Source organism: Balaenoptera ricei, chromosome 10 (assembly GCF_028023285.1).
Source record: "Balaenoptera ricei isolate mBalRic1 chromosome 10, mBalRic1.hap2, whole genome shotgun sequence".
Taxonomy (NCBI): Eukaryota; Metazoa; Chordata; class Mammalia; order Artiodactyla; family Balaenopteridae; genus Balaenoptera; species Balaenoptera ricei.
This window is the reverse complement of record NC_082648.1, coordinates 92,560,431-92,580,580: the sequence shown is the minus strand read 5'-3', so window position 1 is coordinate 92,580,580 and position 20,150 is coordinate 92,560,431. Positions and strand designations below refer to the sequence as shown.

Below are 20,150 nucleotides of genomic sequence, written 5' to 3'. Positions count from 1 at the left end.
CATCCGAGGCTCTGAGAGCCGACGTCTCATTCTCTCCGGGCATCCTGACGGCAGCCCCAGTGCCTTCGGCCCCATGGTTCCGAGCAGTTTGTCACCTGTCAGCACCAGCCTCAGCCATTCATTGCACCAACACAAAGAAATCAGCCCAACCACTTCTGTTATAGGAGTGGAAGCTCTCGTGTCTAGAGAGTGAGGATCTCCATCCCTGCCCAGGGAGTAGGGGCAACGAGATGTGTCCAGATGGTAGCCAGCATCAAGAGGGCTGATGGCATAAAACAATTACCCTGACCAAAGCCCAAGAGGGTGGGAAGATGTTCTCCAGAATTCTGGGACGTTGTTCTAAAGCTAAGGGCAGCGGGAGTGGTCTTTAGCACCAAGTGCAGAGAAAAGTCAAGAAAGATGAGAAAGGAGAAGTCTGTTGGATATGACAATGAGGGGCCATTGCCAACCTTGGCCTGATCCAAGGAGTCAGAGGCAGACTGTAGTTGTTAGAGAAGCTAGTGGATGGTAAAGAAAAAAAAAAAAATCACCAGCGCAGGAGGCTCAGTAAGCCAGGAGGTCAGCGCCCGTCTCTGCACCTCCAAACGCTACCTGTGTTGTGGCCTCTGCCCAGTTAGCTGCCACAACGTGGGATCCACCATCGGGATGCCAAAGGAGCATCAACGTGCAGGCTGCAGCCTCCTGCCATCTCCCTCCGTCCCCTTCCTAACCTCTCCCACCAACTGCCTTAATCCATGAGCTCCAAGAAGCTCATTGCTCTAGCTGCAAAGTCACCACATTAACAGACTTGGTCCACATAGATCCTGCGATTATTGATCTTTCCAGGTTATTTCTACACTGGTGCAGCCTTAATTCATACAATGATGATTTTATCATCATCATCATTTGTTGTTGTAAGGCAAATTACTTAACCTCTCAGAGTTTGAATGTCTTCTTCAGTAAACTGGGAATACTAGTAGTTATGTCATAGTATATCAGCAGTGATTCAAGGAGTAATGCCTATAAAGTGCCTGGCACAGTGCTTGTTACTGAAACGTTGAAGAAATACAAGCACTTTTGATTACTGTTTATTGACCACTTACAATGTACCAGGTGTGTTCTAAGAAATTCAGTTCCCCTGAATCCTATATGCTTTCTTATTTCCAAATTTTGCAAATACCTTGAACCCCCTCGCCTGAGTGGCTAACTTCTGCTTTTTTTTTTTTTTTTTACTTATTTATTTTTGGTTGAATTGGGTCTTTGTTGCTGTGCACAGGCTTTCTCTAGTTGAGGCAAGGGGGGGGCTACTCTTTGTTGCGATGTGCGGGCTTCTCATTGCAGGGGCTTCTCGTTGCGGAGCACGGGCTCTAGGCATGCGGGCTTCAGTAGTTGTGGCTCGCAGGCTCTAGAGCGCAGGTTCAGTAGTTGTGGTGCACAGGCTTAGATGCTCCGTGGCATGTGGGATCTTCCCGGACCAGGGCTCGAACCCGTGTCCCCTGCATTGGCAGGCGGATTCTTAACCACTGCGCCACCAGGGAAGTCCCACTTCTGCTTTTTAGAACACAGCTCAACCAATGGCATTTTTCACAGAACTAGAACAAAAAAATTTTGAATTTATATGGAAACATAAAAGACCCCAAATAGCCAAAGCAATCCTGAGAAAGAAAAACAGAGCTGGAGGAATCAGACTCCCTGACTTCAGACTATACTACAAAGCCAGAGTAATCAAGACAATATGTTACTGGCACAAAAACAGAAATATAGATCAATGGAACAAGATAGGGAGCCCAGAAATAAATTCGTGCACCTATGGTCAATTAATCTACGACAAAGGAGGCAAGAATATACAACAGAGAAAAGACAGTCTCTTCAATAAGTGGTGCTGGGAAAACTGGACAGCTACATGTAAAAAAAATGAAATTAGAACATTCTCTAACATCATACACAAAAATAAACTCGAAATGGATCAAAGACCTAAATGTAAGGCTAGACACTATAAAACTCTTAGAGGAAAACATAGGCAGAACACTTTTTCACATAAATCACAACGGTATCTTTTTTAATCCACCTTCTAGAGTAACGAAAATAAAAACAAAAATAAACAAATGGGACTTAATTAAACTTAAAAGCTTCTGCACAACAAAGGAGACCATAAACAAAACGAAAACACAACCCACAGAATGGGAGAAAATATTTGCAAATGAAGTGACCAACAAGGGATTAATCTCCAAAATATACAAACAGCTCATGTAGCTCTATGTCAAAAAAACAAACAAGCCAATTGAAAAATGGGCAGAAGAACTAAACAGATATTTCTCCAAAGAAGACATACAGATGGCCAATAGACACATGAAAAATACTCAACATCACTAATTATCAGAGAAATGCAAATCAAAACTACAATGAGGTATCACCTCACACCAGTCAAAATGACCATCATCAAAAAGTTGACAAATATTAAATGCTGCAGAGGGTGTGGAGAAAAGGGGAACCCTCTTACACTATTGGTAGGAATGTAAATTGATACAACCACTACTGAGAACAGTATGGAGTTTCCTTAAAAATCTAAAAATAGAACTACCATATGATCCAGCAATCCCACTCTGAGGTATATATCCAGAGAAAACATAATTCAAAATGATACATGCACCCCAATGTTCATTGCTGCACTGTTTACAATAGCCAAGACATGGAAGCAACCTAAAAGTCCATCCAAAGATGAATGGGTAAAGAAGATGTGGTATATATATATAATCAATATTACTCAACCATAAAAAAAAGAATGAAACAATGCCATTTGCAGCAACATGGATGGACCTAGGGATTATCATACTAAGTGAAGTCAGAGAAAGACAAATACCACATGATATCACTCATATGTGGAATCTTTTTTTAAAAAAGATACAAATGAACTTATTTACAAAAACAGATTTACAGATATTGAAAACAAACCTATGGTTACCAAAGCGGAAAGGTGGAGGGGGAGGGATAAATCAGGAGCTTGGGATAAACACCCACACACTACCATGTATAAGATAGATAACCAACAAGGACCTACTGTATAGCTCAGGGAACTCTACTCAATCCTCTGTGATAACCTATATGAGAAAGGAATCTAAAAATGAATGAATATATGTATATGTATAACTGAATCACTTTGCTGTACACCTGAAAATAACACATTATAAAACTGTACTCCAATAAAATTAAAATTTTTTAAAATATCATCTTAACCCATCTATACATTAAGTTTATAGTTTAGTGGCATTAAAAGAATATTCTCATTGTTTTGCAGCCATCACCATCATCTATCTCCAGAATTCTTTGTGCCTTCAAAACTGAAACTCTGTAACCGTTAAACAATAACTCCCCATTCCCTGTCTGCTCAGTGCCTGATAATCTTTAGTATACTTTTTGTCTCTATGAAAAAATGAAAAGGACACAGCTCAGTGATGGGAAGTTCTACACCAGAGAGCCTACACTTCTGCCTCTCTCCCTCCCTCCACTTTGGGCTCTGTCAGGACAGAGGTTATATCTGTTCACCCAGCTCTGGACTCAATATTTCTGTCTGGCTTCATAAATATTCACTAATTAATGAATATATTATCTTAGTTCTCTTAATAACCAAGCCTGTGAAGTATTTGTTATCATCAAGATAAGGAAACAAAAGCCCAGAGTTAAGAAAATTGCCCATGATTACACGATTAGTAAAGTGGTGTTGAGATAGAATCAGCATCATCTGATGCGGAAGATCATGTTCTTTTTCTCACTCTTCACCCTCTCTTCGAACTGGCAGCCCCTGAGAGAGACCCATTCCCCACAAGGGTTGAAAATCGTTTTAGTTGGCTCCTCTTGAAACATCAGAATATCTGGCCACCCCATAAGGTAGCACCTGTATTACATCAAGGGCCTCGTGATTGACCTCCCAGCTGCTACCCAGGCGACGCTACAGTCGGCTCTCAACACAGCAGCAGAGTGATTCTTCTAACACAGAAAACAGATCCTCTCACTCCCCAGCTCAGAGTTCCCTGGTGGCTCCCTGTCTCACTGAGGAAGATCTCAAGACCTTTGTATTAGTTTCCTGTTGCTGCTGTAAGGATGCTGAAAAGGGTCTGTGGAGGCTAAAATCCAGGTGTCAGCAGGGCTGCTCTCTGGAGGCTCTAGGGGAGAATCTGTTTTCTTGCTGCTGGGAGACCACCCACCTTCTTGGGCTTGTGGCCGTGTCACTCCAGCCTCTGCCTCCTAACTCCCTCTTAGAAGGATCCTCTCTGTTACACTGCATCCACCTGAATAATCCGGGATAACCTTCCTATCTCAGCATCCTTAGTCACATCTGGCAGGTTCCTGGGATTAGGAGGTGGTTATCACTGGGGGAGAGGGGGGGGAGGCATTTGCCCACCACACCCTTCCGTGATCTGTAAGGCCCTGTATGATCTGCAGCACCCTCTCCCTCCCCCATGGCCTTTCTGGTCCCCTTCCTAGGTACTCACTCTGTTCCTTACTGTGCTCTTGTCATTAGGACCTTTGCACTGGCTGTTTCCTTAACCCAGAAAGCTCTTAACCCAGGTCACCATATGGCATGCTCCCTCTCTTACTCCAGGTATTTGTTTTAGATATCCCCTTCTCCATGACGCCTGCCTATTTAAAAAGTACAACCCATTCTCCACCTCCGGCGTTCCTAACACCCCTCACCCAGCTCCGTTCTCTCTCAGCAGGTCTCACTTGCCAACACACTATGTGATTCACTATTTGTTCTTCTCGTCTGTCCCGCACCTGTAAAATGTCAGCCCCACGAGGGCAGGGATTTCTGCCTGTTCTATTTACCAGTGTATCCCAAGTGCTCCAACAGTGCCTGGCACAGAGTGGAACAAGCGAGGAACCGATGAAAGAGCAAAGTGGGAAAATCCAGGGTGGGCGCCAGGCTTTATGAGCGCGGTCAGGCTGGCATGAGAAGAGGGGTGGGCACTCATGCCGATGGCCAGCGCACATCAGTGCTTGTCACCTGCCAGGCATGGATTAAGCATTTTATGTATAGGAACTCATTCAGTCCTCACAAACACCCTCTGAGATTAATGCTGTGATCACCGTCCCCATCTTTATAGACAGAAACTGGGGAACAAAGAGGTTAAGTAAGCAGCCGGGTTGCAAACCTAAGCCTCGCAGCCTCAGCGCCCTCATCTTCACCACTGATGAGGTGACGTCATTAGAACCACACAGTGTATCCCTGTTTCTTATTTCTCTGAGACACTTTCCCGTAATCTCTTCATGCCAGGAACCTGGGCTGTTTTCCTGGTGACAGAGACCTGCCTCTAGGGCAAAGGATGGAGTTAGAGAGGGAGGGTGTGTGTGTGTGTGCACGTGCGTGTGCATGCATGTTTGTGCATACGCGGTCAACTGCCAGGGTCAGTCTTCAGGTTTGGTCATTTTAAGCACCAGGAAGCCCATCTGCCTAACAGTGTACCCTTTCGTGCTGTTTCTTCAACTTAGCGCTAAGCCCCATGAACGCCTGCAGTCTCTGCCCATCTCCGTCCCCTCAACTGGCACAGGAAGCCTTGCTACTCACATCCCCCCCCACCGCAAACCCGGTCACCAGTTTTACCAAATGGGAGCAAAAAAGGCCATGAACTATTTGCATACTTGAGTAAACTAGCACGAGAGGCTGAGGGGAAAAGATGCACAGGAGAGGAGATGGGGGCCTTGGAAGACAGGCACCACCCAGCTCACAGTTTGCTACCAGGTCGGCTCCGCCAGACTGGAAGGGATGAATTTACTCTGTCAGAAACACCTGAATTGTTTTTGACATGAGGGAGGACTCGGGGAGCTGGCTGGAGACCGAAATCAAATAAACTCTGTCTCCATAGACAAGCAGGCTGGCAAGCCAGAAAATCTGTCCTGGTTGTGGGCAGTTTATGGCCTTTTCTGAACCCTCTGCCCTCGTACTTTCTCTTGCACCAGGCCCACTGGGAAGCTGAGCTGGGAAAGGGGACGCAAGCTCATTTGTTACTCAGTTATTCCAAGTCAGGCGCATGCCTGGCTCTAAATGATTATTTCATCCTCACAGCAGTTCCGATTGGTAAGAGAGGAGTGTTACCTTCATTTTACAGATGGGGAGCCTGTGACTACAGTGTCGCCAAGGTCACAGGAGGGTGGCAGGCAGGACCTGAACCCGGTGCCAGCTGCCTCTGAGTCACTGTGTTTGCCGTGTTGTTATACCAGCGGGTTTCTCATTTACTTCTGTAGATACCTAGGGTGTCTTTTACAAGTTTTCAGTCCAAAAACGTTCTAGTAGGTTTGTGAATATTTTTGAAGGGGTCCTGGACAAGGGCAAGTGGATCAATCAGTATTCTTCAGAGAAACAGAACCGTAGGATGGTTAGATGGCTGGATAGTGATTTTAAGGAATTGTGACGACTGGCGAGTTTGAAATCCATAGAGCATGTCAGTAGGCTGGAAACTCAGGCAGGATTTCTCTGTGACAGTTTTGGGGCAGAATTCCTTCTTTCCCAGTTAAGCTCAGTTTTTGCTCTGAAGGCCTTCAACTGATTGGAGGAGGCCCACCCACATTTATCAAGGGTAAGGGCCTTTACTTAAAGTCAGCTGATTCTAAATGTTAATCACATCCACAAAATACCTTCACAGCAACATCTAGACCTGCTTCTAAGGCAAAATGGGGTTATTATAGAAGCCTCTTCTTGGAATAGAAGATAATTCCCTCTCTCATGGTCCCTGTACATAGGGGCAGCTCTGAGCTGTGCTTCCCCGTGTGAAGCCCTGGCCGGGACCGACTGTTTGACCATCCAGCTGGGCAGCACAGCCCAGCCTAATTGACACATAAAACTAACCATCAGGAATAGCAGCCATCATGTAGTCAGCACCTAGCGTGTGCCAGGCACTGCACCAGCACTTCTGCACGCACCGTGTGCTTTTTCTCATCAAAGTATTTACCCCATGCATGAACTTGGAGACTCAGAAGGGTTCAAGTGACTTGCCCAAGAGGAGTGGTGGAGTCAGCTAGAAGCCAAGTTTGCCTGGTTACTACTGCACCAGACTGCCTTCCAAAATCTTCAGTTTGAATACTCTAGATTAACCAGTCTCAGAGAGATGAATGATGGGACCCAGAACCACTCGGCTGGTCAGAGCTGGCTGCAGAACGCAGGTTTCTTGGCTCCCAGGCCAGCCTTCCCACCTCGCCATCCTGCCCTCCCCTGCTCCTGGAGGATTCTGCACTGGAAACACTCCATCCCCTGCTAGACTCGCCTTCCAGGTAGAGCATGGCCACAGACCATGCAACTCCAGGTGGTCAGCAGGCCCAGCCAAGGTAGTATGTGCTAGCAGGACACAGTGCAGGAAAGCCCAGGCTGCCATTACTATCTCAAGAAACAGATGTGCTCAGAGTTGGTGCCTTGAAACCACTTTGTTGCTGAAACAACTTCCTAATGAGACCCATTCAGGACATCAGTATCAAAGCCTCCTTGAACTGAGGCTGAAACGGACCTGTCTAGTGACAAATCCATCTCCGTGGCATTTTGTGTTTTAGCGAGGTTAAAGGGAATTTGCAGAAAACACTTGAGAGTCTGATGCTCTCTGTGCAGAGGGAAATAAGGTTTTCTAGGACTCAGTTTTGCAGGGCATGCTGCTGACTGGGTCTGCTTACTCTGGGCCTTGCAATATATTGGTGGGTTTGTTGCAAGCAACAGAAACCAGTGCTAGGCACTTAATTAAACTGAAAAGAAATCAAAGGGGGGAAAATGTTGAATGGTTTATCTTATGGAATCAAAGTAGGATTTGGAAAACCAATACTTGGGACCATAATTAACCCTGGGCAGCTCCGGAGCCCTCGCAGTAGAAGTTCAGAAACCTCTGGAGTGTTGCCTGATGTTAGTGCAAGTCAGCTCTGTGATCTCCAGTCTCTGCATCTGTTCAGATTTCCAGGAGTGAGAAACTGATTTGCTCAGCCCAAGTGTCTACCCCTGAACACCCGGCCCTGGCCAGGGCTTCACCTGTGTCAGCATAGCTCAGAGCTGCCCCTATGTACCGGGACCATGAGAGGGGGAATTATCTTCTATTCCAAGAAGTGGCTTCTATAATAACCTTGACTGTAATAGTAATTTGGGGTTTATATAGATAGAGACGTCCATGTTCATAGATCTCTATATCTACTGTGTATGTGTGTACACTTCACCATTCCCTTCATGGTTCAGCCCTCCTAGCCTCCCACTCCATTTCCATAGCAATCATATCTTCAAATAATTAACTGCAAATGCAATCTCGAGCCCCAATTTAGAGATACTTGCCCTTGGGCTTTAAGTATCCTGAGACATTTCAGATGAGAATGTAAGCACCAGGTGGGAAGAGACTTTGGATGTTTTGTTCTGTATTTCCAAGTGCCAAGCACAGTGCCTGGCACATAGTAGGTGCTCGGTGATTGTTGAATGAATAGCAACCACCCATCAGTGCTGGGACATCTTCCCTCCTCCCTCCAGGGGCTTTGCCATCTTGATCCAAGGGTATTCTTTAGACCCATATGTCCCATCCCTAACACCCATATCTGTAAATAAGGTACATACCTCTCCTGGGGGAAAGGTAATGAGCTCCAGCTCTGCCCATGTCCAGTGTAGGGTTGATATGAAAGAGAATGCCTGGCCATCAGTAAGGAAACCTCGGGTGTTTGGATGAAGTCATTGCTCAGAGAAGACAAAGAGAGAAATGCAGGCCAGAACAGGGTGACTCAGACCTCTGGTCCTCCAACCAGCTACATATAGCTCACCCAGATTCTATCTTGGTGTCATCGTTTATAAATCTCCCCTGAAATAGTGACATGAGGGCCATGTATTATTTGGTATATAGTTAACTTAGGCATAATTATAAAGAGTGAACTGCAGCTGATATTTGGAGGATTCCCACGTCAATTTCCAGTCTATCTCAACCACCCCCTCTGCACTGGGAGCTGGTGAGACCCCTTAACCAAGAGTGGTTTCTGAGACCTGTCCTTATCCTGACCTGGTCCAGGTTCCCCCTCATTTGTTGCTTCCAAACGCTGCTGCCATTCTTCCTGGATCGCCGCTCTGTTCTCGTCCCACGCTGGCCAGGGCTAACACGTTCCTTCCTTGTAGGGTGGCTCTTGGCAGACCAGCCCCGGTCCGTGCGTATGCACAGGCTCAGACTCCTGTTGAGTGAAAGTGACTTTAAGCAGCAAGCAGTTCTATTGCTCTGGAGGGCCGCTGCTTCCAGTACTTTTGCAAAGTGCCTTCCATGCCTCGCGTTACCCCAAGGGAGACTGCTTTCTCTGTCTCAGAGATAATGAGCAGACAGCCCAGGCTGGCCTGAGACCTGAGGGTCACTGGTCTGAGCAGGAAGCCCGCATGAAGTATCAAAGCCACGGCCGAAGAGATGCTGGAAGGTGAAGCCAGGGAAGAGGACAGCACTGCCGTGTAATAGGGACCATTTGTCGCTTCCAGCCTGCCATGTGCCAGGTGTACCAAACAGTACTAGTATTTCTGTTACCTTGTCCGGTCTCCACAGCAGCTCAGGGGCGAGTTATTATGGCCCCGTTTTAGGGAGGAACCTGAGGTCGTGAGAAGCTAAATCACTTGTATACTATGGCAAGACTCCTAAAGTGGCAGAGCTAGGATTTAAATCCTGTCTGTGTTGATTGCAAGCCTCGTGCACTGTGACCTTTCTGGGCCTTTCTCTCTTTCAAAGGATGGCCACAGAGCTGGGCCATGGCAGATAAATCCAGAAGGCAGGACATGGGTCTCAGAGAAGCAGAAGGCCAGGCTCAAAGGCCAGGAGTGAATGAGAGGACGAGGGATGGCAGAGCTCTGGCGCATTGGTTGCTGGCTGCGTGGGGTGTGTCTGGCCAGTTTGAAGGCTCGGGATGTGAAGGAGTGAAAGGATTGAAGAGTCACAGAGACGGGACCCACAAATGCCCAAGTTGGTGATCACCTCATTAGCTTTATGTCCCACTCTCCTGTGGCCAGTGGTGCACTAGGAGCACGTGGCCGACGCAGCGGACCCAGCAAGTAGGCAGATCTCCAAACCCTGTGCATCCCAGACACTTGGCTTTTGCACTTGGCTCTGACAGGGGCACACACTATGAAAGTGAGGGAGGGTCCCCAGCCTCTCTGTTCACTCTCCAGGAAGACTCTGCTCTCTGGTCCAGAGACAGCAGGGCCCCCAAGTGGCGTTGGACCAGCCACCTGGCCTCCCCGGGCCTCGGATCCCCCATCTTTAACCCGAGAGGCTGACCCCTCCCTGTGCCAACCACCTCCACGCCGTCCCGTGGGGAAGGCCTCTGCCTGGCATCACAGGGACCCTGTCTCTCTTCCTGCCCACTCTCCAGGAAGTCTGTCATCCAGCTCGACCTTGCCAACACCAAGAAGGTGATGATCGTCCCTGCGTTCGAGACGCTGCGCTACCGGCTCTCCTTCCCCAAGTCGAAGGCAGAGTTGCTGTCGATGCTGGACATGGGGACCCTCTTCACGTTCAGGTGAGTGGCCCTCACTGCCGCCTCCTGGGGGAGGGGGGAGCCTGAAGCCCTTCTCGCTCCTGGGAACCCAGGCGCCAGAGCTGCTGGCCCAGACAGTTGTCGCTGGCATTAGACCATTTTAAGGCCAAAAAAAAGCACCGCTGGCCCCAAACTGTGTGCTTGGAGTGTTGTTTCTCTTCCCACGTGCCATGCGCTTTTTGTACATGTGTGATCGACCTGTGTGTCCACATGCAAGGACAGGAACACTGGGCAGGGCAGTCGGCTTATTTCTTCTCCTACTTCACTCAGTTTAAGTTCCGCTCCTGTCTCCCGGCTCTGATTCCCCTCTTGGTTTGTTTGTCCATTCAGTCACTTGGTAAGTGCGTTTCGTCGTGTTAGTGCCGTGGAGGCCGTCTCCCTTTTTCTTGTGGGTGGTCTGTTCTCCGAGGTCCTCGGGCCTGGGGTGGGCAGCAGTAGCTTCAGCCACTAAAGTCATCAAGGTGACTCCAAGGTTGGACACAACAGATGCGGCAGCTGACTTTCCTGTTGCCCAAGTGACAGTTTCAAACAAACCCTTCATTTCCCTGATTTCCTAGACCCCTGAGTCCTGCAGAAACATCGCAGAAGAGCTACCCTTCCGCCTGTCCAAAGGGCCCAGAGAGTCTGCAGGATAGCACAGGCGCCGATGGCTTCTGTCTGCAGGGGACAGGCTACAGCATTAAGGGTAGCACCCCTGCAGGGGGAGTAGGAATCCTGCTCGGTCTCTTGACAGAGCAGTTGGAAGAAAGAGAGAGCTGCGCCTTCCTTCTGCTTCCATTTTAAAGAGAGACCTCCCTTTTGAACCGTGTAAGAATGGCCAACACTTCCTTTGAGCTAAAGAACATACATTTCTAGGCAATCTGAATTTTATTGGAAAGATCATAATAACTTAGGTTTTCATACCACTGTTAAGTCACTAGAAGTTTCTGGAAGGTTTTCTCAAACATTATTTTGTGAAATAATTTTATCAGGTAGGTTATTCATGCAACGATTCAGAGATGCTGCCTTTTCACATTTTATACAGATAAAGGAATTGAGGAGTGGAGTGGTCCTGGGGGAGCCAGGACTCAAACTCCAGCCTTCTTCCTCCCTCCAGAAGTCTGGAAAGTAGCCTCAAAGAGTTAATACTCCACCAACCAATCCTCCTTTCTTTTTGGAAAAAAACAATAACTACCATTTATTGAGTGCTTAACATGAGCCAGGCACTGTGATCACCTCCTTTAATCCTCACAACAAATCCATGAGGCAGATATGTTGTCCCCATTTTACAGATAAAGAAACCGAGGCTCTGAGAGGCTACATAACTTGCCAGGCCACACAGCCAGTACATGACAGAGCCCGGATTCAGCCCAGGTCTGAGGAACTACAGAGCCTGTGCCCTTAACCGAAGTACCGTCAGACCACTGATCAAGTCCTGAATTTTCTTACCAGCGTTTGAAGATGCATGCAAAAATAGAGGCTCTAGATGCCATAGCCTGATAGCTGACCACCCGGCAAATTTCCAAGACATCCTTCCTTCCATCTCCATCCCCAGATTATTTAAGAACTCATTTCAAGGCCAAGTCCGTGGGCCTGAGAGCTGGGGTTTGGCCTGCTGTGTCCGTGATTGCTGCTCTGGCCAACAGCTTGCAAGCCACCATGCCAAGTGCTAAATGACAGACCTTCCCTCCGAGAAATTGCTTTTGTCACCTTCACTCCAAACGATGGACTCTTAAGCCTCCTAGCAGCTGAAACCTACTCCGCCCTGCGCCTGGAATGAGAAATCACCCACACACCTACACATCCGTCCTCCAGGGCGGCGGTTCTGAGTGTGGTCCCTGGACCACTAGCCTCAGCATCCCCTGGGAGCTTGTTAGAAACGCCAGGTCTCAAGCCCCACCCCAGACCTACTGGATCAGAAACTCTGGGGGTGGAACCCAGAAATCTGTTAGAAAATAGTCCTCCAGGGGATTCTGATACACACTCATGCTGGAGAACCTCTGCTCAAAGCAGAGTGCCCCACGTCTCTTCTAAGCAACATCCCACAAGGTGTACCCAGGAAATCTCTCTCATCACTGTGTTTGGAGGCTGAGGATGGTCTCAGAAAGCAAGTCCTGGAGACCACTGTCTACTGGTCTGACAGTAGGTTTCTTGGGGCATTTTCTGAAGCTTTTCTTTCTAGAATGTTCTTTTTCTTGGGCCCCATCTGCTGTTTCACTAGAGTCTCAGCCTCCTGCCATCTCTTTGTAGCTTCCAGAGGCACGTTCCTGCCCCACTAACTGGCTTCTGTCTCAGGTACCTCTCAAGTTTTTAGAGTGCTCATTCATTCATTAATCTGTTCAACTTAGTGCACAGCCATTGACTACTTGCTCTAGATATAGGCCAGAGAGTGCGGTGACAGTGACATATAAGAGAGGTAACCCAGCATAGTGGTTAAAGGTCCTGGCCCTTGAGCCAGGCTGCCTAGGTTTGAATCTCAACTCCGCCACTGCTATTTGTAACTTGACACTGGGCACGTAATAAGAATTTAAAACTATAGGTATAGCATGTACAATATAACCAGTATAGAGTAAGTGCTTACTAAATACTGGCTTATTATCATTATTTTTGTATGGTTGTCTTCATTTTTACTGCTATATAACAAATTACCACAAGTTTTGAAGCTCAAAACAATACAAATTTATTATCTCTCAGTCTCTGAGGGTCAGAGGTCCAAGCATGGAATGTCTGGATTCTCTGCTTAGGGTTTCGTTTGGCAAAGTGTGGGCAAGGCTGCAGTTGTCCCTAGAGGGTGTGGTTCTCCTCCAGGCTCACTGATCGTTGGCAGAATTCCTTTCCTTGTCATTGTAGGCCTGCCATGTGGCCCCCATAGGCATCTCACGCATGGCTTTTTGCTTTCTTCCAGACTCAGATTTAAAGGTTCACATGATTAAGTCAGGCCCACCCCCCATAATCTCCCTTGTAATTAATCTAAAGTCAACTGATTAGTAACCATAATTACATGTACTAAATCCCTTTTGCCATATAATGTAGCATAATCACAGAGGTGATACCATAGTCACAGGTTCTGCCTCAAGAGGGAGAACATTATACAAGGGCAGGGTCACCCAGAAGAGAGTCTTCTGCCTTCCACAGTGGTCCCTGGTAGGAATGACCCTATTACAGACTAACATGCAGTTCCATATAAATGACAGAGAGCATTCCAGAAAGTCACGTACCCTTTCATAGTGATAGCCTCTTCATTAGTAAAGGATGTAGATAGTGGACTGTATTCGTTGCTGTAACACAGTACTACAAACTGGGTGGCTTAAAGTGGCAGAAACTTATTCTCACCATTCTGCAAGCCAGAAGTCCAAAATCAAGGTGATGGTAGTTCCTGGCTTCCTCCAAAGGCTCTAGGGAAGATTTCTTTCGTGCCTCTTTCCAGCTTCTGGTGGTTGCCAGCAATCCTTAGCGTTCCTTGGCTTGTAGGTGTATCACTTCAATTTCTGCCTTCATCTTCACATGGCATTCTTCCTGTGTATCTCCGTATCCAAAATTTCCTCTTATAAGGACACCAGCCTTTGGATTAGACCCTGCAGTAATCCACTATGACCTCTTGTTAACTTGATACATGTGCAAAGACCTTCTTTCCTAATAGGTTACATTCTCAGGTACTAGGGGCTAGGGGTTGAACATAGCTTTTGGGGGCAGCGGGGGACAAAATTCAACCCACAACAAGGACTATATCAGCACATAGCTCTTCGTCCTCCAAACCAGCAGCATTGGGAAAGCTGAGCTTCCTTCCCTCCACTCAGTGGCTTTTCTCCATGTGTCCCAGGTACCACGTCTGGACTAAAGGCCACGCACCCACAAACTTTGCCAAGTGGCGGACCGCCACCACGCCTTACCGGGTTGAGTGGGAGGCCGATTTCGAGCCGTATGTTGTCGTGAGACGGGACTGCCCTGAGTACGACCGGAGGTTTGTGGGCTTTGGCTGGAACAAGGTGGCTCACATCATGGAACTGGATGCCCAGGTGAGAAGAGTGGGACGTTATGGACCCGGTGCTGTGGGGAAAGGGGAGGCCTGGATCTTAAAGCCGGAAGGGCCTTGGAGATAAGACGCGGGGACCAGAGAAGGAACACAACGTGTTCAGGGATCTGGAGTGAGAAGATGACAGTACTCACTCTCAGGGCTGTTGATTCCCAAACCTTTTCTCTTTCTTCTCCCTTGAGTAACAGACAGTTGGGTTCCCAGCCAGGACTCAGGCACATGTGAGTGTCCTGTGACAAACCATTTCACCCCCTCATCCTCATTCAACCCAGTGATGAAGACAAGCAAATGATGACCATTCATCACTCAGCCTGTGAGTCATGTAACTGACACAAAGCATTCTAGGAGTTCGGTATAAATGACACAAAGCACGCAGCTGAGGAGCAGCTATTTATTCTACCCTGTAACTAAAAGAGGGATGATTTTCAGGCTGTATTTAATCATGACACCTTTTCATTCATTCAACTAATACTTAACTGAGCACCTACTTCAAAAGAAATCTCCTGCAGAATTCTAATAGGTTAAACCAGGGGTCTGCAAAGCTTTTCTCCAAAGAACCAGATAGTAAATTTGGGAGGCTTTGTGGGACCTACAGGTTTCTTTTTCAACTACTCAGTTCTGCCATTGTCGTTCAGTTGTAGACAGTATCTAAAGAATGGACGTGGCTGTGTTCCAATAAAACTTTATTTATTAAAGAACATGCAGCCGGCCAGACACACCACAGCTTGGCAACCCCTGTGTCAAACAAACAAGAGCAAAGCTATTCTGGTTGAGTTAGGAGCAGGATGCTTAGGCCCCCCAACCCCACCCTTTGGTCTCTCTGTATGCTGTTCCCCAGGGCACCTCCTCTCGGAGCGCAGTGTAAATATTTCTCAACAGGGGCATCCTGAATTCAGAAAAAGCAACCGATGCCCAGTGCTGGCTGCCCTCAGTCACCTGGAGAACCTTCCAACAGTTCCGGTGTGTTTGAGAGCAGTCCCAGGTGATTTGAATAAGCCTCTAGGGTTGCAAAGCACTGATGTAGATAGAAGGTTATGGAAGAGTGTCCATGTTTAACAACGGAGAGCACGACCTGTAGTGTCCATTTTTTCAGTCTTGGAGGTGGTCCAGTGCTGCTCACAAACAGAAATGCTTAGTCTGCCTCAGCTTCTGCTTGAGAGGAGTGTCGTAGTATTCGTGCATCCGGCAGTGTGGTGAGGTGAACTGGTTCAATAAAGTTAATTTTTCCAGCACTGAGACCTGGGCTTTGTTTTAGACAATTTTGACAGAACTCTTGAAAATTTGTTGCATATTTTCCTTGCTTTGCCAAACATAATTTTACCCTTTCTAGTGATTTTTACCCTTTCTAGTGATTTAGGGAGATAATGAGTACACACCTGACAGGTAATCCAGCCACACCTATAGGAGCTGGTGGGATTGGTAGGGCTCTTTGTCCCCACGTGAAAAATCCCAGACAGCTAAGCCCTGGGAGATCTTGCATTTTCTTTTCATGGTTTTCCTCACTCCTTCCTCACCATCAACTGTCATTTCTGGCTGCTGTCAGTATTCCTGCACCTGTAACAGCCACCTTTCCCCATCTTGATGTTTCCCTTTGAGTTTATGCTGATCTGCTCTGGGCTGGGAAACTAGATGACCAAAGCTTATCAGACATTCTGTCCAAAGTCAGAGACTGTAATTCTGAGTGCAGCTGTGCTGGTTCTCCTTTGAGTTACACATCCCGAATTTATGTCACCTGTTTTGGCTATTTAGAAGCATTTTATTTTTTATCTGAGTTCCTATCTATGTTCTGCAAAGTGGAGAATACCATACGATGGATGACTCGTCGTAAGGCTGTGTGGGTGAGAATTTTGGTGTTTGTTTTTTGATGGGGGTTTTTTGTTTTGTTTTTGAGAATTTTGTTCTTGATGAGCTTCAGTCCAGTGGAGCATCTTTTTCCTCATTCCTTTTTTGTCCCCTCTTTTGTACTAATCTGACGAGACTGTTAAATCTCATCAGACCCTATGAGAAGTCACATAAGCAGACATCACTTAATCGAGCAAGAGAGTCTCCTGTGGCTGGTGTCATTCTAGAGCAAACATGTGGGTGTGTACTCACACTTAATCAGGAATTTTTTATGGGCCATGAGCTCTGCCCAGCACTCTCCATACATTACTGGTCATCTCGCAAGGTGGGTATTATTACTTTCACTTTATAGATGGGAAAACTAAGGCTCAGAGAAGCCAGGTAATGTGTCCAAGGTCATGGAGACAGCGCTGAACTGCTCCCCTCCACATGGTGGTGCTGTCCTGCTTACTGGTGTCATTCACCACTTACTCCTTGGCTTAGTCAGGCAGCCATCCGCTTGGGTGTTCATCATACATCACTGGGGGCTCTGCAGGTCTCACACTGCTCTTGTCTGCTTCCAGGAGTATGAATTCATCGTGCTGCCCAACGCGTACATGATCCACATGCCTCACGCCCCTAGCTTCGACATCACCAAGTTCCGGTCCAACAAGCAATACCGCATCTGTCTCAAAACCCTGAAGGAAGAGTTTCAGCAGGACATGTCCCGCCGCTACGGCTTTGCCGCCCTCAAATATCTCACGGCCGAGAACAATAGCTAGCACCAAGAAGCCCATCACAAGGGAGAGACGTTCTGCAGGGGGAGAGCCACTTGCTGTTTGGGGCCCAGCCTTCAAACTCAAATTGAGCACCGCTGTTTTTGGTTTGTTTTTATTTGTCTCTTTGGCCCAACAAAGCTGCCCTCCCTACGGAGATCTGGGACAAGGATCTGGCCGGTCCCTCTCTGGCCCATGACCCATCACTCCCAGAGCGTGGAAAAACAGCCCACCTACGTGGTCTCTCCAAGAATGGGACCCAGAGAGTGAGAGGGAGCAAGGGGGTTATCCTACCGCAAAGGCACACCACCAGGCAGGTCTTCAGGATATTCTCATTGCTTTTTTTTTTAAAAAAAAAAAGAGAAGGCAGGGTGTAGGGGTTAGCCATCCAAGGAAATAAAAGCAAAAAAATGTCTCTTCATCAGAGAAGACTTTCTTCTTCACCCTGCAGTTCAACTGGGTATCCAAAGGAGGGCCCCCCAATGATCGGAACTGTTTGGGAAAACCCAGTGGGGACACTGTACTTGGCAGGACCTAGACGTGGGATTAGTTGGTTCTTTATCCTCAAGGTCACTCTTGATTTGTTTTGGGGGATTTTGTTTATTTGTTTATTTTTGGTCTGGGAATCCCAAATAGAAAACCTGATCCTTTAAGGCTCTGAAGGAAAAACAGCTGCCTTAGCTGACATCCCTCTATCAATCAGCAGTGGCCCAACAAGGAGGACAGGAGTCTGCGGCCAATATTTACGTGGGTCGCCTTCTTCGGGATGGTCACCGAGGCCCCATGACCTTGAATTCCCTACTCTCCAGAATCCAGGGGCTACGATGGGGACTGTGGAAGTACAGAGACCAGCTGTTTCGCAACCAGTCACGTTTTCTATTGGCAGTGACTGATTCATGGGGACAGGGCTTTAAAGGGACGGTTTCCATGCACGCGAAAGGTACGAACCTCTCAGGCCTTTAGAAGAACTTTCATAATTCACTCGAGCCCAGTGCTGAAGATTCACAAGCCCGTTTGGAGAACTTCGGGGAAGAATGCATTGGGCTCCACCGTGTTCACGTCCACTCCGCTGCAGCTGGGACGAGGTCATGACCTCAGGCTCCCTTAGGGACCCATCCAAGGGTAGGCCAGCACCTTTACTGTTACACAGATTGAAGGGACACTGGACTTTTTAGCCATTTTCTTGAATCTTCAATGTTAATGTTGTGTTTACATTGATGAGAACAAGAGTCAGGGCCCTACTCTCTGCCGGGCTTGTTTGTATCAAGTTGCAGTGTGACCAGCAAACGCTGCATCAATAAACGAAAGTACAGACTGTTTCTTCCCCGCTCCCCTCCCACTCTTGTAAGGAGCTACTGGACACCCTTCCGTGTAGAGAGCAAAGTCGGTAAACAGCAACTTTACACTTTCTGTTCTCCCGTTGTGTTCTCTCATTGCTTGAACTTGAACCTCTTTTTTCTCTTTGCCTGAGGTTAGATCTCACTTCATGCTCCAACCCTCAGAGCATTTTCACATTTTCCATTTAGCTTCTGTCTCAATACTGAAGGCCAGATGTTTTAGGTAGCAGATGTGGGCCAGCAAGGTAAATCGTGGTAACTGTCCTGTTAATCATGAAACGCCGCAGCAGCAGCCTGATTTATGAGAGGCCCTCAATGTGTTACGCAGTCACGTGCATTCACTCAGATTTACTGAAAAATTTAGGAAAACTATTAGGACTAATCCTCACACAGATATGCATAAGTTTGTGTATGTGTATATGTCTCATATGTGTGTGTATATATATATATCTCACATACATAAATTACATATATAGTATTTGTTATTACAAAAGTTATACATAAATACTGTAAAAAGGAAAACATCACAAAAGTATTCAAAGTTCATGTTAAAGTTTCCTTTTTCCATTGGTGTGTGGGAGCCAGCTTAGACCAGCTCACGAGAACTTATTGTGCACATCTCTTTCCTACTCCTGTGTTCAGTGACATCACCTTCGTAGCGTGAAATCATCCATGATTGGAGTATTTACACCATGGAAATCAGAAAACATCGCAAATCAGGGCCCTGCCACCCTGAGAGCCGGTTGTTAAACATCTACCCGCACACCACTGTTTTTTCCTCTCCCCTGTGCATACACACACACACGCACAGGCACTCAAACTTGCATATGCTGACGGCTCTAGTTCCTCAGTGTTGAAAATCAATTTTTAATTCCCTAAAGCCTTTTATTTTTTAAATTTTTTCATGGCCCCTGAATCATGCCCAGCCACCTTGCTTTTTCACGTGCATTTCTGTGGGTATAGTTGTGACCATATAATCTATATAATCATCTGAAGTGGGTCAGCTCTGAGAATGAAGGAAGGTGCTAATTACTTTGGGACAATAGGTATAAATTGGAGGATGGTGTAGCTTCATGTACGCTGAATTTATTAAAGCCAGAAACTGACACTCCACACCAACGAGAGGAAATCCTATTTCCCCAAAGACAGGCACCTGACACTCTGAAGCTAGTCTCACTTAAGGCTAGAACTCAGATCTTGGCTGGTTCCCAAGTTCCACACAGAGGCTGCCAAGCCAGTGGAGGCTGAGGTCTGCAGCACCAACAGCGTGAATTCCCAGAACTAACATTGAGGGCAGCAGCACCTTACCAGCCCCAGCTCATGTGTGGGGAGCTGTAGCCACTTGGGCAGAGGCAGTTGCTACAGATGCTGATTCCTTCGTATCAGTTCCCTAGGGTACAAGATGCTTGTAAATGGGGCACCCTGATGTTTTCATGCTTAAATAAGCCAAAACCATCTTGGCTTTCAGCTGGGAGGAAGGAAAGGATTCTCTCATTTAGCCCCCATAATATTCAGTGTCCGAGAGAGCTGAGATATATTGGGTAACCACTGTGAAAGGACCTTTGGCATGCAGTAGCTCGTTGAAGCCTTGCGGCAAGACAGCAAAATGGCTTACTGTTGATTGATGAGGAAACTGAGTGAGCTCTGGGAAATTCAGTAAGCCCCCCAAACTCACATAGTCGGTACACGGCAGAATCAGAACTTAAACCCAAGCCTACT

At 47.1% G+C, this 20,150-nt stretch overlaps 1 protein-coding gene across 3 annotated transcripts in view; it reads left to right on the top strand.

Moving 5' to 3' along the window:
• The window catches only part of LARGE1 (LARGE xylosyl- and glucuronyltransferase 1), a 602,997-nt gene extending 584,493 nt beyond the window's left edge, over window positions 1–18,504 (top strand). For all 3 annotated transcript variants that reach the window (XM_059936844.1, XM_059936846.1, XM_059936845.1), the window contains exons 13-15: window positions 10,321–10,467; window positions 14,285–14,480; window positions 16,903–18,504. In XM_059936844.1, coding sequence (XP_059792827.1) covers window positions 10,321–10,467; window positions 14,285–14,480; window positions 16,903–17,100 — 541 coding nt within the window. In that variant the 3' untranslated portion in view covers window positions 17,101–18,504. The remainder of the gene's footprint in view (window positions 1–10,320; window positions 10,468–14,284; window positions 14,481–16,902) is intronic.
• The last annotated feature ends 1,646 nt before the right edge of the window (window positions 18,505–20,150 follow it).